Genomic DNA, 19325 nt, shown 5'->3' with positions numbered 1-19325 from the left:
TGCTAACAAGTTCTTAATGAATACACATTAGTAGGCCACTGGTATGGGATTGTAGGAGGCTGCAGATGCAGGCAAGAATAAGTCAGTTTAAGGCTTTAAAATAAGCAATAAAATCCTAAAATCTATTCTACAAGCCACAGATAGCAAGTCATTAAAAAGGCTATTTGATAAACAGTATCACAAACAAACACTTGATCTTTGAGGAATATTAAGTGCATACTTAGGATCTATTTAGTTTTTGACATGACTGCGTGCCCACTTGCAGGTAAGCCTTTCAGAGAGGCAGGAGTGTGTTGAGGAAATATTACACATTTTGTCAGTTTCTTCCAGGCTTCTCAAACTGAATACATGATTTGCATAAAAGTGCCTAAACTGAAATCAAGCTGATTAAACTCATATGGCAGCTTTGTTTGGCAAAGTTAGCCTATTCATGCTTCAGGGCCACAAATCTGTTTCCACGCATTTCTGATCTATGCATTGTGCTTGAAGTTTGAATCAGCCCCAGCTGGATTCTTATGGGTTCCCATGGGGATTCTAAGCCAGAGAGGACAATTATAACTGGGAAGATGGTGGCATTTCACCATCCAGACACTGAATTAGCCGGTGCTGAAAGGGCACCGTTTATCTTTTGTTGGTGTAAAGTGCAAGGAAAGTTTGTCCTCTTTATCCAGGTTACATGGTGGTGGCCTTTGCTAACTTTGAGCCATTTACATATTTATATGTAAAAAAAATTATATATATATATAATATGTATAATTCTTTTCTTCTGCATCTGTTCATACTATTGCTGGAAAACTCATACATCTGCTGAAGATCTAATTTCATTTCCCCATCATTTAATTTTCCAGTGTTTTACAGTACCTGTAATAGCAGCCTCTCATCGCCAATGATGGCGGCTTTCCTCCAGTCAATTACTTCAGAGAAGGGAAGCTCCCAGCCATTACTTAGAATAACTGGAATACATGCAGCCTGTGAGGAAATACAAATGAAAAATTAAAAACAAACATGAAGAAAGAGGCACTACAAGCAGAGGCCATTCTATTTTGAGCTGAAGTGGAAAATACGTCAGAAATTTACTGTTGTTAACTTTGTGGGCAACCATGGGACTCCTAGCGTAGCTTAAATAACACACTCTCACACACATTTGCAAATTGGATTTGTAGAAAGATATCAGCTGAGCAAACAGGGGGTGTAACATTAATTCACATTAAAGTTTTTGGGTGTGATTGTGAACTTGTCCAGTTGTTCACCTCAGCAGGGCTGTCCTCCCTATAAGAAATAGGTTAAATAAAGGCTAAAGAAAACATTAACTTGAAACTGTTTACAAGATTTAGTAGATAAAGTGAAGGAGAAAAATCACAGTGATGCATAAAGTATAAGCAGAATTTTAAAGTAGAGCACTGGGATGGATCAGCTTTTGGTCTTTTTTTTGTAAGGCATTTATCTTCTTCGGTAGCTTCCCTTTAATGAGACACTTTCAACAGGTTCCAAATAAGTCTTTCAGAAACAAATGGAGTTGCCAAAAAGATTAAGGACAAAATAAACTGTATTTATTTATTTTTGCTGTATGCCTCAATATTTAGAGGGTTCATTTGTGTGACTTGATTCATAGGGAGCTGATTTCATTTCCCACAGGAGCTCTGTGCGTTGCTCTAAATTCATTTTATGAATAAGAATAACTTTATTAATCCCCAAAGGGAAATTGCTTTGTAACAGTTGTTCAAAATTGTGGAAGTTGTAAAATTATACAACTTCAGCAGAAAGAAAATAAATTTTACAACTAGATGAAACGAAGGACCTCCCATGACGTTCGCTGGAGCAGTTAGTCATTCTCAAAACGGTTCATCGTTCGTGTTTAATCGATGAGAGTTGATTGTGCACTCCTCTGCACTATTAAACTGTGTTTAAATGGAAGATACTCTATTTTCTGGCTAATTTGTTTCATTTCACATATTTTATGCATCATTTAAAGGCTTGTGGTGTTGTTTTATTATATTATCTGCTAAGATTATTATAACAGCTTGAACAACTTTGCTTCACATGTTAGAAAGCAGTTCTAGAAAGCAGGTCTAGGCTCTTTAGACGCCGATCCATGACTGAAAATACATGGTATTGTGCGTTTTCCTATTCAGGTATGCTTGGGATCACTGTTTCCAGACATACTTTTTTGTCATCATAATTTCATTAATTTTAGCATGATCCCCAACACCAGTGGCTGAAATGCAGAGCCTCCAGCACATTTTATAGATAGCTGTAGACACTGCTTTACCTGCTCCCTGATGATTTGAACCACAAATTTCACATTTCAATTACTCTGAATACTTTTTGTCACTGATATGTAGAGTAGATGGACCAACTGAAGGGCTGGATGCATCTCTCGGGTCCTGCATCAGATCTTTTCTGTTTTTATTTTCTTTTTCTTGCTAGTATAAAAAGGCCTAACGATACAATTTAAAACGAGTTCTTTGCTAAGTTGTCTGTTACGTTTAGACCAAACCTGCTTAGCTGCCTGTTTTAACGCTTTAAGCATGTTTTTGCTTGTTAAGGGGCTTAACAAGCTAAAAACAAATTCCTCGAAAAGTAGTCAGGTATAAGGCGATGTTTAGCACTGTTGCCTAACAGCAAGAAGGTTCCTGATCTTAATCTTTTTGTTTGGTGTCTGTGCCTGTGTAGGTTTTTCTCGAGGTACTACAGCTTCCTCTCCTAGTCCAAAATCGTGCTTGCCAATACATGATGTGTGTGCAAAGAGCGGCTGCTCAGGCCAACTGTTGCCCCTCCACATGATTCACTCTGTAGACGACCATGCCAGAGTTGATCAATGTACACTCAGCGGAGCTGTCCCGTGTGACATCCTTCCAGGAATCATGCTGTAGCTCTATGATTCCTGGAAATCACAGCAGCAAAGGAGGAATTTAGTGTCTCTTTAATGTGCTTGTCTTGTCCACCACGGGAGTGCTTGTCTTCTCTCAAATAATTTCTTTAGCAAATGCTTGTCATCTATGCACATCTGACATGCAGCACTTAAGCACACTGCTTGAATATATTCCTTCTCTGGTGTACCAGGAACTTTTTTCTTGTTTTTTAATGGACAGAAACCTTCTGAGATCGCTCATATCAAGTTCTTCAAGTAAGTTCAGCCATTTCTTTCACTAGTGTACAACAAAGAGGGCATCACAACCAAACAATATACTTAGAGATGGGACCGCAGGCTGATTCCTCCCACTCTGTCAAAGACTGAGGTTGCTGTGTCTAGTACTATAGGACACCGACTAGTGACAGTACAGCTTTAATTTTATATTGCAGTTTTTAGAACTGTTTCATTTCACTTAGAAGAAATAAAAAAAATTTCTCATGACTTTAAATGGAACACTTTTGAATAGAAACATTTTGTAATTTGGTAAGTTACCTCTATGTTGGTGAGTTATTTTTACTAAATCAAAAAGGCCAACTGCAGTTTCACTGATGAAAATTTCCAAAAATGAACAAATGTGTTTTTTGCAAATGAATTCTTCATGTGTGGTTGTTAAGTAGCGAACGAACAAATTTCAGTATGTTTGGTATTTTCATTTAAAGTTCAAGTTTGACTGGATTCTCAATCAAGTGAAACCGAGAGATTAAAGGAGATTCACAAAATGCCGAGTGCATTACGGGTGACCCGTCGATGCAAATTCTCACTGCTTTGATTAGTCTGGCTTTGTGAGATGACGTTCTCTTTTCTCATCTTGTCTTTTTTCCCCACTGTCATCCTCTTACATGTCTCTCTCTTTGTCCGTCCTCTCCTCTACTGTCCTCTGAATTTTGATGATTATTAAACCACTGCAGAGGTTTATTTTCTCACCTCTAGCAAACACATCGGACATGCTGAAAAGGCCATTAAAATAATTGAGATGCATTTAAATGAAAGTTTAAATAAAAGCAATGAGAACATTTTTTAGACACTTCTTCTTTCAGCTAAACCTGCTAGCTTTGATACTGTAAAATTCAGCCTTGATTTGCCCGTTGCTTTTGGTTAAAAACTGTGAAATGTATGGTACCAGAAATCAGCAACAGAGAAGTCAGTTGTGTTTGTCTTATTTGTCTTATGTGCACCCTTCTAGAAGCAGACATATAAATGTGTTTTAATTACTAACATTTATAGTTTAAAATACTTTGCTCACAATTAAAATATGTATGTATACCTTAAAATCTGCAAACTTTTACAAAATATATGTTAAGCATTAGTGAAATAGTGAAGAGTTCAACACAAACTGGAATTGTGTAAAGTTCATCTTCAAAGGAAACATTTTTGAACCTCTGAAATGTGCTGTTTTCACACAAACCTTTGGTCTAAGGGAAAACAGTTTTTGGTTTGTTTTGTGCTTTCTCAAGTTTCTCAAGTTACAACTTAATTAGTGAGTGTTTACAGTCAGCATTTTTCATGCAAACTATTGAAGCTGACAGCAATTAAAGCAAATATTGAGGGTTTTAAACACAGTACATTCTTTGTGACTGACTTCACAACCATCAACCCCCAGCAATGCACATTTTTCCTTAGTGACTGGAGGTTGCCAGCGGGTTGTCAACTAGTGTCTGTGTTGTATAATAGAAATGGGAATCTCTAGCCAGCCTACGATATGATATTGTTACAATATTTCAATATTTTGGCACTGCATAAATAAAATTCATTTTCAGCTCTGATACAATATTATTGTAGCTTTTTACATTTTGCGATATGCTGATCATTGCAATAACATACACTGCATTTTATTTATTTTTTAACTACTCAAGTTGGCAATTTGAAGTCTGTTTCTGATAATATATGAATTACCTCTGATAAATTGTCAAAAATCACATATTTGTTGCTGCCTACATAAACAGAAATTCCTATTATCAAAAGTTCTCATTTATTTTTTACATTTCTGCTTAGCACGCTTTCTGTTCTATAAAATTACAACCAGCTGGCAGCCAGTTGAGTCTTCTGTAGTTCATTCCTGACAAAGACTCCTTTAGACTGATGGCAACATGTTAGCAATCTGTCTTCATTTATAAATTAGACAGCAATTATTTGCACACCTTCAGCAATCTCTCTGAGCATGACTGCAATTAGTCCAAGTCAGACTGTGGCTGTTTGCAGAAACATTACCTCCTATCAGGCAACATCTTCAATCACCTTATTGTCAAGTTATTGTGAATGTGCAACATCATCAGGTTCTGGGCAACCATTTGGTCACCAAAAGTTGCTGCTCGATTGAATACAATCTTTTGTAACAATACAGTAGTTTCTTGCCATATTTTTACTAGTGTGACCGAGCCATTAGCTTGCTGTATTACTGTGCTGTATCGATTTATGCCTCTATAGTGTCTAGGCTTGTGCAACCTAGTCCTAGTCAAACGTCTAAAATGTTCTAGGAAAACAGAAACACCATAAAGGTTTTTAGAGTGACAGTTCTAAAAAACTCCTGAGGTTAGCATGCACCGCCCATTTATGTCTGCATGTAAATGTGTATTCTGTCTACAACAGAATGCATAATCAGAAGCATAAAATAAACAAAGAAGAACAAGGAAAACAAGACTGCCAAGGGCAACCACAAGGCAGAGCCAGATACTTAATGTCAAAACAACATTACGACAACGTGCTAATGCAAGATGAAAACGTCTGCGGTCTGAGGATGAGTGTGAATGTCCCTTTTTTGCTTCTCTGCGGTGTATCAACAGAAAGAGGCTTTTCGTGTCAGTGAAATGACAGATTGCCAATAGTAATAAGACGCTGTGCTGTAGGAGGAGGACACGGAACTGTTTGATTAGTCAAGTTTCTGAGCTGAAGCCTTACAGCCTGACTGACAAGCCTTTACCGGTAATTCTGAGAAAACTTTAGAATGATGAGCACGCGTGCTTGGGTCTATTTTCTCTGAAAAAGGAAATGACCAGAAGAAAATTATTTAATTAAATTAAAAATCTGGGTGTTTTAGACAATAAATATTAAAACAAACACATTTTCTTTTTCTTTTTTTTTAAAGATATTAAACCTTTTTTATTGGGAAGCATCCAATATTTTCTCTTAGGACTCTGACAGCAGCCCAGGATCCAAAGAGGACTTCTTCTTCATGATTTCTTTTTGTTTAAGTTACCATTATTAAAACATACAGCATAATATGTTATGTATAAACAACTAGAAAAAACAAAGGAAAAAAATCCCAATTTCTTTTAAGATGTTTGTTTCCCATATTATTTGTGAGACATCTCATATGATTTTGCCACTTTCTCGTTTTTTTCATACAACAGAAAATGTGCCCTCATGCGAAACATGAAATACAGGGAGTGCAGAATTATTAGGTAAATGAGTATTTTGTCCACATCATCCTCTTCATGCATGTTGTCTTACTCCAAGCTGTATAGGCTCGAAAGCCTACTACCAATTAAGCATATTAGGTGATGTGCATCTCTGTAATGAGAAGGGGTGTGGTCTAATGACATCAACACCCTATATCAGGTGTGCATAATTATTAGGCAACTTCCTTTCCTTTGGCAAAATGGGTCAAAAGAAGGACTTGACAGGCTCAGAAAAGTCAAAAATAGTGAGATATCTTGCAGAGGGATGCAGCAGTCTCAAAATTGCAAAGCTTCTGAAGCGTGATCATCGAACAATCAAGCGTTTCATTCAAAATAGTCAACAGGGTCGCAAGAAGTGTGTGGAAAAACCAAGGCGCCAAATAACTGCCCATGAACTGAGAAAAGTCAAGCGTGCAGCTGCCAAGATGCCACTTGCCACCAGTTTGGCCATATTTCAGAGCTGCAACATCACTGGAGTGCCCAAAAGCACAAGGTGTGCAATACTCAGAGACATGGCCAAGGTAAGAAAGGCTGAAAGACGACCACCACTGAACAAGACACACAAGCTGAAACGTCAAGACTGGGCCAAGAAATATCTCAAGACTGGTTTTTCTAAGGTTTTATGGACTGATGAAATGAGAGTGAGTCTTGATGGGCCAGATGGATGGGCCCGTGGCTGGATTGGTAAAGGGCAGAGAGCTCCAGTCCAACTCAGACGCCAGCAAGGTGGAGGTGGAGTACTGGTTTGGGCTGGTATCATCAAAGATGAGCTTGTGGGGCCTTTTCGGGTTGAGGATGGAGTCAAGCTCAACTCCCAGTCCTACTGCCAGTTTCTGGAAGACACCTTCTTCAAGCAGTGGTACAGGAAGAAGTCTGCATCCTTCAAGAAAAACATGATTTTCATGCAGGACAATGCTCCATCACACGCGTCCAAGTACTCCACAGCGTGGCTGGCAAGAAAGGGTATAAAAGAAGAAAAACTAATGACATGGCCTCCTTGTTCACCTGATCTGAACCCCATTGAGAACCTGTGGTCCATCATCAAATGTGAGATTTACAAGGAGGGAAAACAGTACACCTCTCTGAACAGTGTCTGGGAGGCTGTGGTTGCTGCTGCACGCAATGTTGATGGTGAACAGATCAAAACACTGACAGAATCCATGGATGGCAGGCTTTTGAGTGTCCTTGCAAAGAAAGGTGGCTATATTGGTCGCTGATTTGTTTTTGTTTTGTTTTTGAATGTCAGAAATGTATATTTGTGAATGTGGAGATGTTATATTGGTTTCACTGGTAAAAATAAATAATTGAAATGGGTATATATTTGTTTTTTGTTAAGTTGCCTAATAATTATGCACAGTAATAGTCACCTGCACACACAGATATCCCCCTAAAATAGCTAAAACTAAAAACAAACTAAAAACTACTTCCAAAAACATTCAGCTTTGATATTAATGAGTTTTTTGGGTTCATTGAGAACATGGTTGTTGTTCAATAATAAAATTATTCCTCAAAAATACAACTTGCCTAAGAATTCTGCACTCCCTGTAGTCATAAGATACCAACTATTTGTCCATGAACAGGGATATGAATTGTTTTTATTTTGGTGACAGATTTTTAGATAATTTTAGGTAACTCATCATCCTAACCCTATATATATGTATATATACATACACATACATATATATACATACATATATATGTGTGTATATATATGTATGTATACATATATGTGTACATATATATATACAAACACACACACACACACACACACACACACACACACACACACACACACACACACACACACACATATATATATATATATATATATATATATATAGATATGTGTATAATTTTAACATTTCTTATCTATTTCTCTTTCAGGTGGAGAGTAGAGAGTAAAAAATTTCAATAGAAAATACCGACGTGGTAGGTCAAGACTAAACCTGACAAAATGATTGCACACACATCACTGTTTGAAATCTTTTTTTCTGAGGTGAGAATATGATCTAAAGTTTGGATACAAAAAATAATGCCACCACGCAACAGTCATACAGGCTAGGGAAAAATGTCAATTCCCCAACCAGTTGGCAAGTGATTGCTAGACTAAGCTGTGCAGCACTCTATTTGTAAACCCTTTTACCTCTTAGCATTAAACCTCAAGCCGTCTGGTGAATGGAGGTGTGACTCATGACATATTTTATACAAGTCTGTATAAAACTACATGGACAAATCAACAATATTTAAAGACATTATCCATACACACGCAATTGACTGATTTACCTGCAAGGCCTCCAGGAAGCGGAAAGATCCAAGACGCCGGCCCCGTGGCACCAGGCAGAAGGTAGAGTTATGAAGTAGCTCCTGGTAGTCAAACCTATGCAAAGACACATTTTTAGAAAATAATTAGAAAGTGGGCACAAAAACTGACTAAAAATGTGCAAAAATGGTTTTGTTATGTGAAACGATATTTTAAATATATTCTCAGAATCAATTATCAGATGAGGAAAAGAGAGATAAATAAAGATAATCAAATGTCTAAAAGTTGTGCATTGTTCAAGACATTTCAGTGCATTTTTCTGATCTATAGAGTGGAAACAAACAAAGGCCAAAGTGAAAAATGATTGTCAGGCTGAATCTATGCTCGCACTTTGTCACTTCCTCCTTAGTGTCCAAACCTCAATTTCACAGAACAATCAAAAGCAGCTTACTTTTAAATGACTACCGCAGCCTTTTTTCAAGGACTTTCCTAAAATGTGTCTATGTAGAAGTCAGGGTGGTACCTCCTTCAGATCAAACGATATGGAGGATGGTGGATAAATAATAAAATGTGCTGGAAATAGCACTCCGCAGCTGTTATAAAATCAAACATAGTGGCCCTGAACACATTTCATCTGATCGAGATATGAGAACAGAGAATCGTCCATGCTGGGTTGCTTTCAGTGAAGGCTTCAGTCAGCTGTGTTGGAGAGAACTATTGATCTGAAAGCATAGTTTATCTTGTCCGTCAAGTGAGATCAATGAAAACGTTTGAAGGCCAGTGCTAATATTTTTCTAATGAAATTCTTTTAGTGCAGGTTAGCGTCCCCTTAGGGTAGAGTGAGTTAGATTTCACTCAAAGGTTAGCTGATTTCAGCTTGAAGCTAGTGTGACTGCAGAAAATTGTAAAAAATAAGAAAAAAAATCAAATCATAACCATCAATCGCTTGTCCTTGTACATTGCTCCTACATAGAAACCTGAAAATTCAGCAGTAATAATGGACTTGGCTGAGAACCTGAAGTCATAGAAGAACATGTATTATGAATGTACTGTAGTAATGGTGGTATGAATAATCATTAAACATAACGTTGGCGGGAGACTTTTTTCTTGCCATAATTCTGTAGTCTTAAGAAAAGTGTGTTGCTGATAATACTGGTACAACAGAAATATTTAATATAAAATGATGACATAGGAAAAAGGTTCATATAGAGATAATTAGACTCAGGTTTTAGTACATTTGTAACCTCAACACGATTAACGTTTGGAGTCTAGTTTTATTTGCATTATTGTCAAATAGTTCGAACAGGACAATTTTTACCTGATCTGTGTTGTGAAACATCACTCCACCTGATTTTGATTTAGGTCTTTTCTGTAAAATGGGATTTCTTCCTCCCCACAGTCTCCACGTACCTGCTCACAGAGGATTTTTGGAGTTCTCTTTCTAATATTATTTTACTATTGTAGGGTCTTTATTTTACTAGAAAGTGCTTTGACATAGCTGTTGTTGTGAACTCTGACACTATTCTGTGGTGTAGAGTAGAGACAGTAGTAACACATGTCCCATGTATAGTGTTATTTAGTTTTTGTCCCATCTCCCACTGGAAAGTGAGATAAAAAGACTGTAGCAAACATAAAAAGGTGCATCTACTATGCAGATAATAAAAGTAATCGAACATATATGAAGTATTATATATGTTCTAATAAAATACTGAATTCAGGAACAGTAATGCAAGATCGTGCAACATTAAAAATAAACATTTATCATACTTATGATGCTAATATTTACAAGAATTACTACATTACTTTTTGTAAATTTAAAAAAAAAGCATAAGTAATGCCTAACGTCCAAAATGTGGTTATCTAGAGATAACGCATCAGTGATCAAAAATGATTTGTCTTTAAAAAAAAGTTTTCTATAAACTCTAATAGTTGGACTTCAGACTTTACTCAACTTTTTTTTTTCCTGGCAAGTCACTTTTGTCAGTCGAAAGTCTTTGACTTTAAAGCTCTGACAGCGTATGTGTCAGTGTGTGTGTGTGTGTGTGTGTGTGTGTGTGCGTGTGTATGTGCATGATTTGAGGGCTGGCCTGAGGAGATTTCAGTTTGGAGTCTAATCTGTCTGGGGATCAACTGTCCACACAACCTCAACACTAGACAGGTGTGTGTGTGCATGTGCATGTCCACCTGCCTGGAATGTCTGCCTCCATAATGTGGGTGTATGATAAGTCTTCATGATGAGAAAGCGTCTGGCATATCACTTACTGTCACTGCACTTTTTGTGTGTTGCAGTGTGTGCGTATATGTGTTTGTATTTGTGTGACAGAGGAAGCAAGCATAATAAGATGTCAGACGTCCAGTTTGTCACCCAAAGACAAGGTCATGTTGACTGCCACTGAGGGAAATGAACAAAGACAAAGTCAGCTTGTCACATCTAAAGATGGGAATTTGAGAATAACAAGACATATTATTTGGCTAAAATTAAATCTCGCTCCACCACACAGCTCCTCTGATTCACGCTTTCATTGCCAAACATGACTTTTTTGTAAACTCTTTTCAATAAAGCCTGGTTTGTTTTTTATGATGTCATCATCGCCTGCCTTTCCCAGAGGCCAATTCGGTAATGAAATGTCCGGGGAACCTGGCTTGTTTTGGTGAGGTGAAGCTGTTTTGTCCTGAGATGCAAGCTGAACCCTAATTTTGGACATTGGAGGATTTTTGAGGTCTTTTGGCATAAAAGCCCCAGAGTTGGAGATACAGCCTATCCCAGCTGTCTTAGGGCAAGAGGCACGTCTTTGGACTGTGGGAGGAAGCCGGAGAGAACCCACACAAACATGTGGAAACTCACTGATGGAATTAAACTCTGGACCCTCGTGCTGTGAGCCAACAGTGACAACCACCTTGCCACCGATGCTGTAAAATGACTAGCTAAATGTTTTGCGATTTGAATTCATAACCTTGTTTAAAATGGTTCGTCTTCTAGTAAAGTTTTGGAGGCAGTCGTGCATTTTAACCAAACAGAAAACTGAGAAAATGTGCTCTGGATGCACAGAAAGTGCAGATTATGAAGTGTCTTTATTAGATATTAGACTGTCGTCGCTCTCACTGACTGGCTGATCCTCTCAAAACACAATTTCTCAACTGATTAAACTGTCATCACACCTCCTGAGCCACCTGCCGCAGTGTTTGCATTAAGGGGCTGCAGGGTGTCTCACCTTACACCTGTGTGTGCACATAGAGCTCTACCTTTTCCTTACTGCTAGTTTCCGTAAGTGAATGACAGCGTGTGTAAGCTCCATGCTCCTCTTATGTATATTTATAATGTAAACAATTATTTTTTTCTTGTGCAGGTAACACTGTTCATTTTCAAAGATCTGCACTGAGTGTATGAGAAGGACCGGTTATGCGACTACAATACATGTCACAATATTTTTCAAATACCTATGTGAAGCAGTGCAAGAGGTGCAGCTGTAACTGTAAGATACTATGTTGCACATGCAAATGAGGATGATTTGTTATGATATCTAAAATATAGCAGTCATTATTAAAAGCAATCAAGAATATCTCCTTCACGTCTTTTATGTTATCTTTATTCAACCAGTTTCTGGTGTATAATCAGCCTTCCCTCCACTTTTCTTGTAATTTTCAAATACTAAATAGGTTTTGTGTGATTTTCTTTCTCCTTGTGGGCAGGAAAGTCACATAAAGACAGACAAGACAAAGTCAGAGTTGGATGATACCCAGTAAGAGAGAATTAAGAATCAATACGTGCCACATAGAATCACTCAGAACATTTTGGCTGAAAAACAAAAGAAAGAGTGTTGTTCACTATAAAGTAAAAGGGTTTTCTCAGTAGAAGACACTAAATAGTTTCAGGAGTGATGGATCAATACGGTTTACAGAGTGAAAAATGTGCCCTTTTATATCTGAAGACAAGCCAGAATCCAAAAAACAAAATATTTCACAGAAAATACAATACAGCTGGAGAGCTCTCCTCACAGAAAGACAGACAAAAATATTGTTGGTAATTGACAGCTCTGTCTGTTGTTTACTGTCTGATTCAGAAAATATTTCAAAAGGTTCCCAACACGGCTTGAGGATAAAAGGGTAGACACAGATACAGACTGATGGATCAACAACAAAAGTAATGGGTTTATCTAATTCTCCAGAAATTAGAACTGAATCCATGACAGCAGACAATAATTTAACCTGAAATTGACAAGAATCAGTGTAATGATGTGAATCTTCAATGAGATGATTATCAGTTGACTTGTCTGGTTTGATATTATCATATTCCGCAAACACGCTATGCATTGCATGTTACTGCCATTGGTTTCACTGTCAATAGAGAAAAGTGTCAACAAATGTACTGACCTGCATGTTTTTAAACTGGAAAAAAGAAAAGCTTTACACGTGTTGCAGAAAAGCCTGTATTTAACTAGACAGTCCAAGCTCACAACATTTATTATGACAAATGTGATGTGATATGTAAACTGCAAATGCCTTTACCAGTAATTACTACTACTACTCTCTCTCATACAGACATCCCTCTAGGTGTAATTGTTCAGTATGTGTGGCTTATCATTTGCTGTGTGGACTCATAAATTATGAAGCAGAGAGACACAACCAAGAACATCGTGGAGGAGAAAATGAACAGCCTTTGTTCACAGAAGAGCAAACAAGGCTAAAATGTTGCTCACTTGTGTAATTTAGGAGAGAATGAATTGAATAACTTGAACCACACAGTGGAAAATGTCTTCCTTAGAACAACTACTCAGGTGCCAGGGTCTTTAAATGCAGTATATATATATATATATATTAGGGGTGCAACGATACACAAAATTCACGGTTCGGTTCGATACTTTGGTGTCACGGTTCGATATTTTTTCGATACAAAAAAAATGTTCATGCCTTCTTAATTTGTCATTTATTAAAATTATAAATATATATTTTAACTCAAAAGTACAGTTTTTAAATTTAACCCTAACCCTTGTACGTGTTTTTTATTTTGACAGCGAATGCGCACCTGCGGACCACTTATGTGCAGCCCTGGTTATTTAGCTCGTCATATTGCAGCCACAGAAATTCTTTTGTCCATGAAACCATAAAGCTGCACTTTCTTTTTGCCTTATAGTCTGATTTGTCATAACTTTTCCGTTTTGTGGTAAGCTTTTCTTTGGCTGTCACTTCTTCACCCTGACCTGTCTTATTTGGCTCAGCAGAACTGAAATGCTTTTACACACTCACTCACATAAGCTCAGCGATTCTCTGCGCGATCAACCTCTCACATGTTTAAGCTTGCTGCGGGAGATTTCACTTGTCATGTTTGCATAGTAAGCTAACGATTAATAAGACGATGTCAGAGGAATTGGTGCACAAATTATCATCACTCACAGATCAGTGCTGTCGCTCTCTATACACAGTTCGCACGATTGCAAAGTGAAAGCAAAAAAACAAGCGCAAATTCAAACGCGACTTCAATATGTCACATATTGACAGTGGCTCACCGATGCCAATGACATAATTACCCAGCTACATTTCCGAAAGAATGCAAAAGCATTGACATATATTTTTCTTCCTACAATAGCCCGACTGGAAAAATCGCTAGCTCCGGGACGTCGGGCTAGCGATATTGCAAGCCCTGTATCTGATTGAGGAATCACTCATCTTTGGAAAAGAGAGTTTATTACAGAGAAATGTCTCTTTCCAAAATAAAAGCTATACTATCCGCTTCTTCTGGGCTATATTCTCAGCAGCATAAGGAGAATCATGTGCTAACAGCTGTCTAAATGACTCGGCTAAAGTTAGTAGCATGCTTGTTTTTTTTGTCTTTGCACTAGGATGATGTCGGCGTAAATGTGCAGTCATATTCGTTGTGTTCCCACTAGTGCTTTCAGGTTAATCTCGTTGAAATGACCTTAACGCCACAACAAGGCAAATCTCCGTTAACGAGCTACCGCCGATCGCCCCGTGCATGGGGCCAACGGCAAAACACGTTAACGAGCTAACTGTGCTAACACACTAGTTCCCACCCATGTAATTGAGCATTGTGTGGCACATCCAACATACTGTTTTACTTTAGTCCATGACTCGCTTACCTTCAGGGTCATACGCCACATGAAAACCAAAATAATTCCAAACACCACATCTGAATGAGGTTGGGGGAGGTGCCCTGCGCTCTTCCTTCTGTATTCGTATCGATATTGAACCGTTCGATACAGTGCTTTCGGTTCGGTACGCATATGTATCGAACAATACAACATTTGTAATTTATTTTATCAACTTTCCTTCTGACGATGCTGTCTGTGTTGAGCGCTCAGTGAATCTGCGTTCGACTACTCCGCCTAGGCTGCACTGTCGAGCGCAGATCCACTGAGCGCTCAACACAGACAGCATAGTCAGAAGGAAGAGTGCAGGGCAAGCTAGCCAGACAGAAGTTAAGCTCTCCTTGCAACATGGCAAATTGAACCTCCCCCACCCTCATTCAGATCTGGCGTTTGGAATTATTTTGGTTTTCATGTGACGTATGACCCTGAAGGTAAGCGCGTCATGGACTAAAGTAAAACAGTATATTGGATGTGCCACGCAATGCTCAATTACATGGATGGGAGCTAGTGTGTTAGCGCAGTTAGCTCGTTAACGTGTTGGCCGTCTAGCCCCATGCACGGGGCTATCAGGGGTCGTTAACGGAGATTTGCCGTGTTGTGGCGTTAAGGTCATTTTAACGAGGTTAACCTGAAAGCACTAGTGGGAACACAACGAATATGACTGCACATTTACGCCGACATCATCCTAGTGCAAAGACAAGTGGGAGCAGACAAAAGGAAGCATGCTACTAACTTTACCCGAGTCATTTAGACAGCCGTTAGCACAGGATTCTCCTTATGGGGACCTGATATGTTTAATATGCTGTGAGAATATAGCCCAGAAGAAGCGGATAGTATAGCTTTTATTTTGGAAAGAGCCATTTCTCTGTAATAAACTCTCTTTTCCAAAGATGAGTGATTCCTCAATCAGATACAGGGCTCGCAAAATCACTAGCCCGACGTCCTGGGGCTAGGACGCTAGCGATTTTTCCAGTCGGCTACCAAAACCTCTCTCTGCCCTGCCCGTCCGGCTATTGTAGGAAGGAAAAATATATGTCAATGCTTTTGCACGATGGCACGGTGGTTAGCACTGTTCCCGCACAGCAAGAAGGTCCTGAGTTCAATTCCACCATCAGGCCGGGGTCTTTCTGTGTGGAGTTTGCATGTTCTCCCCGTGTTTGCGTGGGTTCCCTCCGGGTACTCCGGCTTCCTCCCACCATCCAAAGACATGCAGCTTGTGGGGATAGGTTAATTGGACAATCCAAATTGCCACTAGGTGTGAATGTGCGAGTGAATGTGAGTGTGAATGGTTGTCTGTCCCTATGTGTTAGCCCTGCGACAGACTGGCGACCTGTCCAGGGTGTACCCCGCCTTTCGCCCTATGACAGCTGGGATAGGCTTCAGCGCCCCCCGCGACCCTGAAAAGGATAAGCGGAAGCGAATGGATGGATGGATGGATGGATGGATGGATGCTTTTGCATTCTTTCGGAAATGTAGCTGGGTAATTATGTCATTGGCATCGGTGAGCCACTGTCAATATGTGACATATTGAAATCGCGTTTGAATTTGCGCTTGTTTTTTTGCTTTCACTTTGCAATCGCGAGAACTGTGTATAGAGAGCGACAGCACTGATTGGTGAGTGATGATAATATGTGCACCAATTCCTCTGACATCGTCTTATCAATCGTTAGCTTACTATGCAAATATGTGAAGTGTGAAAGTGAAATCTCCCGCAGCAAGCTTAAACATGTGAGAGGTTGATCGCGCAGAGAATCGCTGAGCTTATGTGAGTGCGTGTGTAAAAGCAGCAGGATATATATTTGACTACGATGACCTGGATGACTGAGAACCTTCACAGACAGATATATATTTTAGTTCTGCTGAGCCAAATAAGACAGGTCAGGGTGAAGAAGTGACAGCCAAAGAAAAGCTTACCACAAAACGGAAAAGTTATGACAAATCAGACTATAAGGCTAAAAGAAAGTGCAGCTTTATGGTTTCATGGACCATAAAGCTGCACTTTATGCACTTTATATATATCCTGCTGCTTTTTTAATTTCTGTGGCTGCAATATGACGAGCTAAATAACCAGGGGTGCACATAAGTGGTCCACAGGTGCGCATTCGCTGTCAAAATAAAAAACACGCACAAGGGTTAGGGTTAAATTTAAAAACTGTACTTTTGAGTTAAAATATAAAATATATTTATAATTTTAATAAATGACAAATTAAAAAGGCATGAACATTTTATTTTTTATCGAAAAAATATTGAACCGTGACACCAAAGTATCAAACCGAACCGTGAATTTTGTGTATCGTTGCACCCCTAATATATATATATATATATATATATATATATATATATATATGTATATATGTATATATATGTATATATATATATATATATATACACATATACAGTGTGTGTGTGTGTGTGTTTATATATATATATATATATATATACAGTATAAGCTCCTTACCATGCATGGAGGGTTTCACCCCAAGTCCAGCACCCTGAGGCTGTACGCTAAGCGGAAGGAAGGGGGCCGGGGACTGGTGAGTGTCAGCACCACAGTCCAGGATGAGACAAGGAACATCCAAGAATACATTGGGAAGATGGCCCCAACTGACCGAGTGCTCAGTGAATACCTCAGGCAGCAGAAACCCAAGAAAGAGGAGGGAGACGATGAACCATCATGGAAGGACAGGCCCCTGCACGGTATGTACCACCGGCAGATAGAGGAGGTGGCTGATATCCAGAAATCCTACCAGTGGCTGGACAAAGCTGGACTGAAAGACAGCACAGAGGCACTAATCATGGCAGCACAAGAACAAGCTCTGAGCACAAGATCCATAGAGACTGGGGTCTATCACACCAGGCAAGACCCCAGGTGCAGGCTGTGTAAAGATGCCCCAGAGACAATCCAGCACATAACAGCAGGGTGCAAGATGCTAGCAGGCAAGGCATACATGGAACGGCATAGTGTACAGGAACATCTGTGCCGAGTATAACCTGGAAGTCCCGAGGTCAAAATGGGAGATGCCCCCAAGGGTGGTGGAGAATGACCGAGCTAAGATCCTGTGGGACTTCCAGATACAGACGGACAAAATGGTGGTGGCTAACCAACCGGATATAGTGGTGGTAGACAAACAGAAGCAGACGGCCGTAGTGATCGATGTAGCGGTTCTGAATGACAGCAATATCAGGAAGAAGGAACACGAGAAGCTGGAGAAATACCAAGGGCTCAGAGAAGAGCTCGAGAGGATGTGGAGGGTGAAGGTAACGGTGGTCCCCGTGGTAATCGGAGCACTAGGTGCGGTGACTCCCAAGCTAGGCGAGTGGCTCCAGCAGATCCCGGGAACAACATCGGAGATCTCTGTCCAGAAGAGCACAGTCCTGGGAACAGCTAAGATACTGCGCAGGACCCTCAAGCTCCCAGGCCTCTGGTAGAGGACCCGAGCTTGAAGGATAAACCGCCCGCAGGGGCGTGCTGGGTGTTATATATATACACACATACATAGAGGGCAGCACGGTGGCATGGTGGTTAGCACTGTTGCCGCACAGCAAGAAGGTCCTGAGTTCAATCCCACCGGGGTCTTTCTGTGTGGAGTTTGCATGTTCTCCCCGTGTTTGCGTGGGTTCCCTCCGGGTACTCCGGCTTCCTCCCACCGTCCAAAGACATGCAGCTTGTGGGGATAGGTTAATTGGATAATCCAAATTGCCACTAGGTGTGAATGTGCGAGTGAATGTGAGTATGAATGGTTGTCTGTCCCTATGTGTTAGCCCTGCGACAGACTGGCGACCTGTCCAGGGTGTACCCTGCCTTTCGCCCTATGACAGCTGGGATAGGCTCCAGCGCCCCCCGCGACCCTGAAAAGGATAAGCGGAAGCGAATGGATGGATGGATGGATATATACATACATATACACACACAGTCATCTGTTCTGCTTCATTACAAAGTATTAAAGAAGTGGGTAAACATTGGCTGACATTAGCAGCAGCACTCAGACTAAGAAGGTCTTGCTGTGAGAAAATGAATTTTCTCTCAAATTTCAATTGCATCACACTGTAGAATAAAGATAAAACATAAAAATAAAATAAAAACTAAATGTTAACTTGGACCAGGGATTCCCTATTAACAGCTCCTCGTGGTGATAACACTTGCTCCCATTTTTAAAGAAAGAGACCTCCAGCAGGACTAGGCTAAGGAAGAGTCAGCAATCTGCTGCAATTAATTGAAGTAAGGGAAAGAGAAGACAAAAACTGAGAGCAAAGAGATCATAAACAGCAATGAATAAAACACAGAAAGAGTAGACAAATCTTAATGAAGTGATAAGCAGCGAGTGGAGGAGGAGAAGTGCTCAATCCATCATGAAAAGTCCCCCCAGTAGCCTGACTAAAGGATGATCCAGGATCACCTGATCTGGCTCTAACTTTAAGATTTACTAGGACTAAAATTAAAAGTGTTTGTCTCCTGAACCCAAATTGGGTTCCAGAGGAGAGGGAGCCTGATAACTGAAGGTTCTGCCTTAATTTTGGAAAGTCTATTAACCACAAAAACATGCATTTACTACTTATTGCTAAAATATAATAGTGAGAATACAACAAATATTCAATTAACGGTTTAATTAAACTCCATTTAATGTAAAGATTGCAATAAAAAATTATTTATG

The 19325-nt window shown here is 39.5% G+C and overlaps 1 protein-coding gene across 2 annotated transcripts in view; it reads right to left on the bottom strand.

The window, feature by feature from the left end:
• Positions 1–19325, bottom strand: part of LOC113037346 (exostosin-1) — a 342532-nt gene that overhangs the window by 56260 nt on the left and 266947 nt on the right. For both annotated transcript variants that reach the window (XM_026194325.2, XM_026194326.2), the window contains 2 exons: positions 8593–8686; positions 862–969 (listed from right to left, as the gene is read on the bottom strand). In XM_026194325.2, coding sequence (XP_026050110.2) covers positions 862–969; positions 8593–8686 — 202 coding nt within the window. The remainder of the gene's footprint in view (positions 1–861; positions 970–8592; positions 8687–19325) is intronic.

This window comes from Astatotilapia calliptera, chromosome 15 (assembly GCF_964374335.1).
Source record: "Astatotilapia calliptera chromosome 15, fAstCal68.1, whole genome shotgun sequence".
NCBI lineage: Eukaryota > Metazoa > Chordata > Actinopteri > Cichliformes > Cichlidae > Astatotilapia > Astatotilapia calliptera.
The sequence above is the reverse complement of the archived record's forward strand: the minus strand, read 5'-3'. Positions and strand labels throughout refer to the sequence as shown.